General features: G+C 39.6%; 1 protein-coding gene across 2 annotated transcripts in view; it reads right to left on the minus strand.

Moving 5' to 3' along the window:
• mad1l1 (mitotic arrest deficient 1 like 1) overlaps positions 1 to 12,251 on the minus strand; it is a 337,784-nt gene that overhangs the window by 248,792 nt on the left and 76,741 nt on the right. For both annotated transcript variants that reach the window (XM_007905757.2, XM_007905759.2), the window contains exon 11: positions 5,415 to 5,559. In XM_007905757.2, the coding sequence (XP_007903948.1) occupies positions 5,415 to 5,559 (145 nt within the window). The remainder of the gene's footprint in view (positions 1 to 5,414; positions 5,560 to 12,251) is intronic.

Raw genomic sequence — 12,251 nt, forward strand, 5'->3', positions numbered from 1 at the left:
ACAGTGCCTTGAAGGTTGAGGTGGGAGGACAAGCGGTGGAGTAGGATAGCGTGGTCGACCGTATCGAATGCTGCCGATAGGTCGAGGAGGACGAGGAGACAGAGGGAGCCCTGGTCACAGATGGTCAGGATATCATTGGTGACCTTGACCAGGGCAGTTTCTGTGCTATGGGCAGCACGGAAACCTGACTGAAGGGGTTCGAAAAGAGAATGGGTGGAAAGGAAAGAGCGCAGTTGGGAGGCGACAACTCTTTCCAAGACCTTGGAGAGAAAGGGGAGGTTGGAGATGGGCCGGTAGCTTGATAGCTGCGACGCATCAAGGGAGGGTTTTTTCAGGGTGGGCGTGATGATGGCAGTTTTTAATGGAATGGGGACAGAGCCAGAGGAGAGGGACAGGTTGATGATGTCAGTGATATGTGGGGCAAGAAAGTGGAGCTGGGAGATACAGTGCAGTGACTCCTGGAAGCGAGCATATCTGTACATTGGGTGAGGATAGCAGTGGGCTCACTCGTGATGTCCCCATCACTGCAGTCAAATAGCCTATCAACCAATACACACATTAACTGTACCCCATTTCTGCCCCACACTCACTTCTCCACGAAAAAAGGAGAAAAATAAAATTACCTATGGAAGACCATCAAGCTAGAATTTCTAAATATGCTGAGAAATTTAAAAGTTTAGACATGTGGCCTCCTAACCCCCTACCAACCTGCCCGCTTCCTCCGCTCAGCGGGCTCCGGCCTGCTGCATGTCCCCCAACCTGCCCGCCCATCATTGGGGGCCTTCTACCACTCTGCCCCCACCCTCTGGAACTCCATCCCGCAGTCCCTCCGCCTCTCGCCCTCTATTGCCTTCTTCAAGACCCATCTTAAGACCCTCCTCTTTGACCATGCCTTCGGTCACCCTCCTTCCTCCCCTGCCCTCCATCCTCCATGATCCCGACCCCCAGTTCGGGTCCGAAACACTGATTGTCCAGCGCCTTGGGACATCCTCCCGACCTGAAAGGCGCTATACACATGTAAATTTATTGTTGTTGTCTCACATTAAGTTAAAGAAAAGATCCGAAGGTGCAACATCTGTAAGTTTTGCTACATTCCAGTCACGCTTTTAAACTGCAAGTCTAAGGTATTTCTGTATTCTGCCTAAAACACAAAACTGCCATTTATCTGAAGTCAGCAAAATTATCACGCAAAAGAAATGATGGCTGTTGAATTTAACCATATATTCCCTAGTGGAACAATTTTATTCAACGATATTCCCACGAACAAAACATAAGTGATTTGCTCACTGGCTAGGTACAAATTTCACTTGAGAATTTTATGATCTGAAGTGTGATTTATTTTGACATTGGCTGTCTCTCAAGTAAAGACCAGCATTAAGCAGCCTGCAACAAAAGCCCACAGTTTCACAATGCTGCAGGAGACATTTCACACAACCCTTCAGAATTTTGAGGACAGTTACGTTTCCAGATATCTTAAATGAATTCAAGCAAACTGCTCAATGAGATACATACATCTCAGCATCAATTCAACAGAGCAGGTACATAAAGTTGCATTTTACATTAAACAATTATCAGATGGTATGGGAACTTCCAGTATAGCTGCCTATAGAATATAAGCTGTATAAATAGTGTAAACTCACCCAGGAACGGTTTAAAATTGTCTTACTCTGATAACTTTGAAAACTCAAAAAAGGGATTAAAAAAACAGAACACAAACTAAAATCCCTGATTTGCAAGTCAATGTTGTGCCCTAAGTTTGGGATATGCACAGCAGGTCTCTGGTTTACCCAGTGGAAAGTAAAAGGAAACAGGAATCTGTTGTGAAAGGCGCACGGTATTAGAAATAATGAATAGGAAAATTAATTGCAAGATGGTGATGCCTGACATGCTTTCAAGTTAAGCAGATTGGCAAGAGAGCAGAAATCTGATGTGGAAACACGCTCTCTGATCAAAATGAAAGATCCCAATCTAAGCTGCGTCCTCATCCTGTTAGAAACAGCCCACGCAAATGATAAAATCAGAAATAAAAAAATGATGATCAGTATTTCTGGCCACAACTATGAATTTAAGAGGAGCTTGGTTTGTATTTTTTTCAGGGTAATGCATGCAGCGAAAAATAATTTGAAAAACCTCTTCTTCTTCCCCGTGCCCTTAGCCTTAAATTCAAATCAAACTCCTGCAGGCAAGGCATGAAGCTAAATACGTCAGCAGAAGGCACTGGAGAACACAACACAGGCAGTTCTCTTTCGTGTGGCAGACTCCTTCTAATCCAATGTTAGAGAGATAACACTTTCTTCAGAAAAATACATGAATTTGTTTAATTAAAAAGAGATTTTCTTTGAAAATGGATCTAATGGCGCCTTCTGAGAAAATTAAAATTGAAAAGGAATTCTGTCTGCAATCAAACAACCACTTTGCCAGCCACTTAGCAATTGTGCAGCAAGACAGCACGTTTTAGGATGTGAATACCATTTCATGGAATGTCAGCATCGAGTAATGACAAATGCACGAATAAACAAAAGAATAAATTCATAGAATCCTACAGCAGAGAAGGAGGCAGTTCGTACCATCATGTCGGCACCGGCTGTTTGAAAGAGCTCCCACTACCCCGCTCTTACCCCATAGCCCTGCTTTTTTTTTTCCTTTTTAATTGCCTATCCAATTCCCTTTGGATAGGTACTATTGAATCTGCTTCCACCACCCTTTCAGGCAGTGCGTTCCAGACCGTAACAACTCTCTGGGTGAAAAAAATTCTACTTTTGCCAATTATCCTAAATCTGTGTCCTCTGGTTACATTTTAAAATTTAGCACAAAAAGGCACTGTTGTTCTAAGAGAGCATTCCTTTCGGAACAGGCACATTTTGGATCTAATAAAGTTCAGATACCAATAGGAGCTAAAATGGCCAATAGCAATGAAGTGGCAGAAGAGACACATTGACACAACAACAACAAGAAGATTACATTTGTATAGCGCCTTTCACGTCAGGAGGACATCCCAAGGCTCTGGAGTTTATTATACCAAGCTCCACATCTAAACACCACTGTAAAGCAGTGCACAAGGATTCTTACCTCAAAGAAGGAAAATTACAAGGGATAGTAGCATTGGATACAGCCTGAGAGAAGCCATTTGTTTTGGCAGAAGTATGACTTATGGAAGGCTTCTGTGAAAGATCCTGGGAAGTGAGGGCAGAAACTATGTGCACTTCACATTAGAGGGCAACACATAGAGAAGCAAGACAGCTGATGGAACCAGAATATGTACTTGATAATATAAATAAGCTGAATGCCAGGAACAGTCTTTCATTCCATTAGGCTGCGCGCTGGTTAATAAGTTGGTGCTTCAAAATAGAAACAGAGATAATGTACTGTATGAAGTATGCTTTCACTGCCAGGATGTCTCAATATATTAATGAACCAAATGATGGGTACTGAGAAACAGGACCTGAGAGGCCCCAGGATCAATCCAGTTGCTGCTCAATCAGCTGATCGGAAGAAGACATTGAGAGTGTTATAATGGGCAACTCAAGGCCCAGAAGAGGAAACGGTGTGCAAAGGCTCAGAAGAAAATATCAGCCTGGGTTTGCAGTCCTGATCGCTATCAGTGACCTTGCTGAAATGTGCGCTACTGTGAACAAAGATTGAAACTGTGTTCAGCTCTGATACCCACCAATGGATATAGTCAAATATCCTGCAAACACAAGTTGGCTTCCAATATACAGAATGGTTACTCGAACATGATACCCATGTGCACCCACTCCTAGCACAAGTTCATAACTCCAGGAGAGGACAACACAAATAATGAAAGCAAGACTATTGTCTTACTGACGACATAAAACCCAATCTCCGACAAGTCTATTTTAATTTTAAAGACTTGAGATTTAATTCACTGTTATCTACAAGTCTACATCCACAACAAGCATTTTTATCTGACAAATTAAAGAATTAACTGAATCTAGTGATGAGCACACAAGATTTGCAGCATAATTCCAAACGTATAAAAAAAATGTCACTGTGAATGCCAATTCATTTTCCTGGCAAAAACATCTATATAGTTCTGGATACCCTTGAGACATCATTAACCTTTATTAAGGTTTGCACTACCATTAGCTGTTACCAGCAAACTCTTGCTTTCCTATAGCATTCTTTGAAAAAAAACATAAACAGATGTTGCTCAATTAATACTTTAAACACAGGTAGTTTAAATATTCATTGAACGGATGTTTCAGTGGAACAGGTAGCACAGCACCCGCCTCTTATCCAGATGGCCTCAGGTTTAAATCCCACAGCTGCCCACCCCCTGTTGGTCTTCTTTCTGCTTAAGAGAGAATTTCTTAGGTCCTTTGCCAAGTCTCTACATGGAACATTCCTGTGTTGGAGGTTACATGGTGTTAAGTGGATAAGGAGTGACAAAATGGAGACCAATAGTCTCAACCCTGCGATAAGCTCTGACAAAGAAAGGTTCTGCTATATCAGAGGTCATCGAAAATAAACATAAGACAGGGTTTGTAAGACAGCTAAAATAATGGATGTTATTTGGTCTTCAACTTATGGCCCATGCAAATGCGGACCCTTACTGTAATACGACTAACATACATTATCCTGACAGCATTTATGTACATTTACCCCGCAGCAAACAATTAAAAACAAATTAGGAAGAACAAATGTCTGCCCAATAAAACAGCCAATAGGAACATTAAAACTTGTAAAAAGACCAAATGGGAAAAAATCATTTGCTGAGTTCTTTCCCTCTGGAAAGTGTACCAGAGGACAATCAATGAGCTCCGAAAGTTAAAAGATCCCAGAGACAACTAAATCACATCACAGGTACAAACAGAGAAGTTCACAAACAAAGCAATCTATACAACAGATAGCTTGACAACTTCCCTTTAGGCAGAATCATTTAATTTAAGACTAGTCTGAATGTACCTGACCCAGGAGCAAGCAACAGGTTTATAATTATCACGCAGACCATCAAAATCAGCAAAGTTGAAAATGAACAAGAAATACGTGAAGGAGAAATGCTTTAATTTTGGTCTTGGATAGCTTAAGCTAAAGGCGTCACTGAAATGCTTAACATGAGCAATTCAGCATTCAGCAACCGCAGGTTCCATTTCTCAGGAAAATATGAGAATGTTGAAAGAAATATAATTAACCTGTAGGCCTGGGCTGCACTAACTATATACCAGGACATCCCTGGTTTATCTGACTTGATTCCAAACTGCCAGTCTTGGAATGTTATCAAGAGCTCAGAGTGGAAGACTTACCCCCATCATATGAAATGGGATTTTTTTTTCCTTACTACAGTATTTCTTTGTCAGCTGTACCTGGGGGATTGTGGGCGGGGGCGCGGTTGCCGCCGATTGAAGTTTGTGGGCAATGCGAGACAATTAAAGGAGCTGCTGCCTTGCACATACCTTGGTAAGTAAAATATTACGTTTCTCCATACGTCGAGCATTTGCTTCCTGCTGTTCCCGTTTCTTCTGTTCAGTCAGGATCTGGGTCCGCAGTTTCAGAACTTGCTCCTGAAGCTGCTTTCGAGCTTTTTCCAGCATCCGAGCACTGCAACAACAAATGAGCAACGTTAGACACCGGCAATGGACAAGATCGAAACAACTCTCCAACAATGCAATACTCACTGGAGTGTCAGCCCAAATACGGGGAAACTAGTACAACACCGGAAAGTTATAATGGGCCTCCTGTGCTGACATGTTTAAAATTGTATGAGCTTAGACAGTGGGGGCTAAGCAAAACCCCGACATTTTGGGGGTGATACTAACATAGGAAGAGAAGAGGTAAAGGAGAAATCAGGTGAAAGAAAGCAATGAAATTCAGAAAGATTTGTGCTTTTGAGTAGCTACAATAACAACTTGCATTTATATAGCGTTCTTCCTATAGGATAGTGTCTCAGAGCTCTACACAGTGGTGGGGTAAGGCCCTGAGCAAGGGGGAAGGAGACAGGGAACTGTAGCGGAAGGTCTTAAGGTGGGTATCAAAAATGTAAGAATTATTATTTAAAGATAAAGTGTGGGTGATTGAATTAATTAGAGAGAGATCATTCTTTCAACTCTATGGGGGGAGGGGGTTAGAGTCCTTTTGGTATTGTGTGTTCATATCTCTGTCTCACAGCAACATGTACACAGCAATCCATTGAGTCAAACCTCTTCCAATTCACCCGCTCATGCATAAAGGTTCCTTGTGGTAATGTTTTAATGATGAGCATTTTTTCATTTCAATTCAGATGCAAGTGTATGATAAATGATAGCATAAGCTGTAAGATGTTTTTTAAGCTTGCAAATCATAACAATTCAGATTCAAGTACGGTCTTGGTTAACAAAAGCCTTCCTTGGCAAATGAGTTATGCATTTATTTGTATCAAATAGCATATAAATAGGCAATTGACTGCCATTGCATTTTATCAGCAAGGAAGCAGTCTTGTGCCAGCGAAGAAGCATACTGATGTGGTCAGGCTCTCAAAAAACTACTTCACTAAATTATCTTTTAATAACAAGTCATGTAGAGTGCATTACAGATCCCCTTCACTCATTTCCTTCTTTGTCTCTTACCATGTTTATGCACAAATTGAAAGGAAATTTGTAATAACCACAATTCACTGCTGTTGTAAACAAGAAGCATAGACAGGTACACCTCCACAGAAGACACAAAATATGTATATTCAAAGCAATAGTTGTCAGATACTCTGATGGAAATTAAAACAAATTCCCATCTGTAATTCATATTTATTCTTCCCAAACCTCTAAAAAGCCCCATACATTCTTTCCTTCTCAAACACACTGAATAATTGATAGGTATTAATGAGTTACACAGCTTCAATGAAATGCAGCACATCTACTGGATCGATTGTAATATTCCTTTATACTCGACAAGATTAAATTTGAACCCCAAATTTGCAGCACTGTGTACAGAAAGCCACATCTGCACTGCAAATCACGACTACTGTATTAAAGAATATCCACAGTTGGTTCAGTTTCAAGATTCTAAATAAATCACCCTGTTGTTCTAGTCATCTGACAGTTTTAATAATAATCCTACATTCACTTCGGCATGATGCCACAAAGTGCTTCACAAGATATACAGTAAAGTGTAGTGACTATAATTTACAGGCAAACAAGATATCCAATTTGCAAACAATGTCCCACAAAAGACCATGAAATGAACAACCAATTTGAACTGGAGGATCATTGGCCAGGGTATCGGGTGAAACCTTTTGTTTTTAAATAGTGTCAAGGGATTTTTAACATCCACCTGGACAGATAGACAGGATCTCAGTTTAACGTTGGGAGTATGTTGTTGTTGTTAAGGTTTCATCTGAAGGACAAGACATTATTATAATCGGTCCCGGGATCCTAAACCGTAAAGCACTCTGAGACTCCGTCCAGCGTGGAGGGCGCTATATAAATCTAAGTTGTTGTTGTATAATAATCCTGTCATTTGATATAGAGTCTTATCATGTCTTCGAGACGTTTCAAAGCGCTTCACAGAATATACTGTAAAGTGAATTGACTATATTTTGTGGGCGAAACTAATAAGTAAGTAATAACTAGCTGTAAGTAATCTATAGGTTCCCCATACCCTTTATGTTCTAACTATCAGAATTTACCTGAACCTGATTTTACCTAAACAGCTATAATTTCTCCCAACTTTACAAACACCCCATGACAGCGCCTTTTTTCCTAAAATATAACTTTTCTTAACCATTGCACCACAATATAGGTCAAAGGCTAATAAAGTTGCTAGTGAAACAAGGCCTGGAGGAACATAGATCCTTGTAGTACCATTGTACGTGTGATGAGTTTCATTTCTGCAACAGATTATCGGTAAATAAAACCATGCAACGGACATTATATAATAATACATCCATTTGTCAGACCTAAATGTCACAGCACAAGGAAACTGGAGAACAAAAGAAACCAAGGTTTAAAATCATCTCCTCCTGTGAGTTACTGAACATTTTTGTTCTTTTGAATAGGAACCAGCTGAGCAATTGCAACCTCATCTGTACGGGGAGGGAGTTTCACTGCAGAGATTTACCCTTTCAATTTCAAGCCTATTTGGTAAATTCAAGATTAATCAAACCATTATCTTTATGTGTTCTGCTGACTTCGACGCAGGGCAATGAGTCAATAAATTACTCCACTAAAATGCTGTATAAATACNTTTTTTTAAATAAAAACAAGAACAGAAAGTAATTGCAGAAATTCAAAACAGTGAACTGATTTCAATGGGAACTACACAAAAAGGCAGCAGAAAAGCCGCATATGCAGCCTGCAGCAGCAGGGCGGAGAACTAAATCTCAGCATTTCAATAAATTGAAGCATTATTAATTTAAAGTTCAGTCAATGCTAGATTTAAATAAAATACGAGAGGTCATTTCAGCCCACGCTGTCACAACAAAGAAACCAAATCATTTTAAAATTGAATTTCAGTCACTTCGCTAACACTTTCACAGCTGTTTTGTCCATTCAATCAGCCCCAACTAAGGGAACAAAATATAGTGCACATCTAATGGGCAACAAACTATGTGTGTGTCCAATGTGTATAGGACATGCTGAGTGGGAAGTAAGAAAGGATTGAATACACTTGAATCTATTATAAAAGTTAATTTGGCCCGCAGTGTTTATACAGCAGAACAGGAAGGAATGGGAAGAACGCAGAAGCAAACAAACACAAGCATTCATACTCACAGAGCAGGCAGCATCTATGGAGAAAAAAAAGTGGGTCAACATTTCAGTTCCATGACCCTCCGTAGGTTCTGACGAAGGGCCATGGACGCAAAATGTTGACACGCTTTCCTTTCTCCATAGATGCTGCCTGACCTGCTGAGTGTTCCCAGCGATCTCTGTTTTTGTTTCAGATTTCCAGCATCGGCAGTATTTTGCATTTCATTTGTAACCACTGCCTGTTTGTTACTGAACTAACATTATATCTCACATCCCTTTTTACATATGCTTCTAGTCTTTCAGGCTGATCATACACCTTGCTTCCATCCAGTAGGAAACGATGCAAACTATTCTGCCAACTCCTGTAAATGACGATTCTTAACAATAAATTCAGTCCAATGACAGGAGTTAGAGGTTAAAGCATGCTGGTTACATTGATGCATTTCAAAACCAACCAGCTGCTAAAACTATTTCAGATGCCTGTATTTCTCTGTGGCGATCTACAAGTAAAATAGATGACACCTGTCAGAAAATCAGAACAATCCCTGAAAGCAAGAAAGGAAAACAGGTGAGCTAAAATTCACAATGAATCAATACATCAACACATCACAAATCGTTAAATCTGTAATACGGTGAGGTTTGGGGGGTGGGGGGGGAGGTGGTGGGGGGGGGGTCAGTGATCATCATGCACAATATTTCTGATATCATTTACAGATCAACATCAGTAGCTTTTAGAATAGAATTGCCTAACTTGAAGGGAATAAGATGTACAGGATAATGGGCTAGAATTTCCATTATCGATGCATCATACTTTATTCTTTTAAGCTTTACTTAAAACAGCAATTACAAGTGGCATAACGTCTTGGTAATCGGACGATGATTATTGTACAGGTGGTTTCACAGGAATCCGAGTTCTGTATTACATACTATCTGAATAAGGATATTTTAAGCCTTATATGTATTTTGAGTTTCCACATGTGTCAGACACCCGGCTGACCCAAAAAAAACTTCCACATGCAATTGTTCATTTTCCCAATTCTCCCAACATGCTTGAGCCATCGTTTCTAGCAGAGGTTTGAGTACATTCAGACATCACCACAGGTAAAGTATTTAAAGCTGTCTGAGATGGCTATGATAATAATAATAATGGCGGTGAAAATGTAAATTATTAAATGTAAAATGAGCATTAATCTTGTGGTTTGAATAACCACGAACCATAGTCAGGTGGAGATTAACAGCAACATCTTTTTCCAGTCTTAATACCTTAACACACACTTAGTACACCCTGAAAATAATAACAATAATTCTTGCATTTGATATAGCGCCTTATGTTGTTGAGACATCTCAAAGCGCTAAAATAAATAAGCAACTTTCAAGAGAGGTACAGATAAGATTATTTCAACTTTCCAGAATATCTACCTTACCTTCTGCTCTACATGTTCTGCGATGTCCTAAATAAGTTCTACTCAGATTCCACAGTTTTTTTCCTATTTACTTTAGTTTCATTAGTTGCTAAATGGCCTGTATGTATGACACCCCTTGGGCCACTCAGTTACTTTAGTCTTGGTTTGATTGGAGAAGGGCAGGTGAGAAGGTGAGCACCTTTAGTAGCCTCTGTATGAATCACACACGAGAATTGTTCATATTACACAGACTGACCTTCTCATAAGCCAATATCATCAAGATACGAAAGCAAAAGGAACAATGCCAGCCACCGCCAGTCTGGAATTACTTGTATTCTTGCAGATTGCCACTGGGAAATGATTCAACGCTTACTATACAGACACAATGTTCCAGAACAACAGCTGCATAGGGATTTTAATAGGGCTGATCTATTCTCAGTCAGCTCTGGCTACTTATGTTTAAATGTGAGGACCTCACTTTCATTGTGTCTTCTTCCATTACAATCAGGGCTTTATATATTGTAGTGTCAAGCCTATTATTTTAAGCTATATTAACTTCAGGTTCTTTGCAATTATCGATTACCTCCTACACTTCAAACTATTCTTCCCTTTAAAGAAAAGTGGGCACTTAAAAAGTAAATCACTCAGTGATACTAACAACCACAATAAACTAAGTAAGGAAAAATTATGAAGTAGAAGGCAATCTACTGGTAGAGAACTTGGCATATAAACTCTTACTGAAATAGTCAATGTCACATCATTGATAACTCTTGCAATCAACATCACTCATTTCACGAGCCAGTCCTTTTTATCTTTGTACTGCATTGTTGTTTCCTTGTCAGATAACACAGCCTATCATTTGGCAAGCCTGAGATCCTAGGTCATCCTAACTAACTGCTTTGAGTGCAGCACACACTAACCTTGCAGTCTTCGATGGATGCCTGGTTACAATCTATGTGCAAGGAATTATTGATGACTGGCATTACTTATTCCTGTGTCTGATACAAGATGATGTACATAAATACTGTAGATGCAATAACTTACCATGATAGCCTAGGCTATACTTTATTTATATACCTTGCTGCTGTGCCAACCCAAAACTTGCTGCAATTCATCTAGCCATTGAATAGGAACACTGTAAAATACAAGTCTATATTTAAACCAACAGAACAGTAGCACTCGAATGGAAACCTCACCAGAAGACAGCCCTTCCAAGTTTACTACAATTACAAAACGAAAATCCCTTCCACATTAGATTTCTAAAAAGGTTTGAAAGATCTTTCAAAACATTACAGGAATGGACCCAAAGTTCAAGTTTGAATGAAATATAAATATAAAAGTAGATGTAGATTTTTTTAAACAAAAGGCATTTTCTATCGACCTTCCGTTCTCCATTGCTTGGTGGGTTTCTATCCCTCATCACCTCCACTCCATGGCTGGAAAACTACTGAAGCAAATTGACTCTTGCTCTTTCTTAAGGATTTGACATTATTGCCACTATACTGAGCCAAAAGAAGATATGTGGCAAAAAAAACAGGTAAGTCGACAAAAAAGACAGGGAAGCAGAGGTACTATATCTGGGAGCAGTTGACTTCTTGCACCATTACGGGTTAATCACCTACATCCAAAATATTGCTAGATTTCAGGGAACAAATCTCAGAAAATGAGCAATTGTGATCATGAGAAATGACCTAATCTCTATTAATTCTGAACTACTGATTAGTTGATCAGTCTCTATTAAAACGAAACACCTCTATTAACACCTCTGTGAGCAACCTAGCCAACAAGTTAAATTACAAAACATATTTTAAACAAAAGGAAAAATTGATACAAATTCTAAAACTGGGTCTGGTTTAATGATGACACGGGGTAATATTGAGCACCTGACTTCCAGTGAAACACAGCTGTTATCACAGCTAAAGCACTGCAGTTTACAGCTGGGACCTGGATTTTGAGAGAGCTGATCAGATTCCCACCTGGTTTCGGGTGCTGGTGATTAGTAGTTTTGTTGGCAAAGCAGTTTTATTTTTGAGGAACACAAACCTACTGCACTGCAAACAATTTTGGTTGGGGAAGGAGAAGATTTTAAAAAATGAAATGATATTTACCTAATTGCATTAAAACTGACATTTAGGTCAGTCACAAATTTTAGTTCAACTGTGTACTAAAC

Source organism: Callorhinchus milii, unplaced genomic scaffold (genome assembly GCF_018977255.1).
Source record: "Callorhinchus milii isolate IMCB2004 unplaced genomic scaffold, IMCB_Cmil_1.0 Scaffold16, whole genome shotgun sequence".
NCBI lineage: Eukaryota > Metazoa > Chordata > Chondrichthyes > Chimaeriformes > Callorhinchidae > Callorhinchus > Callorhinchus milii.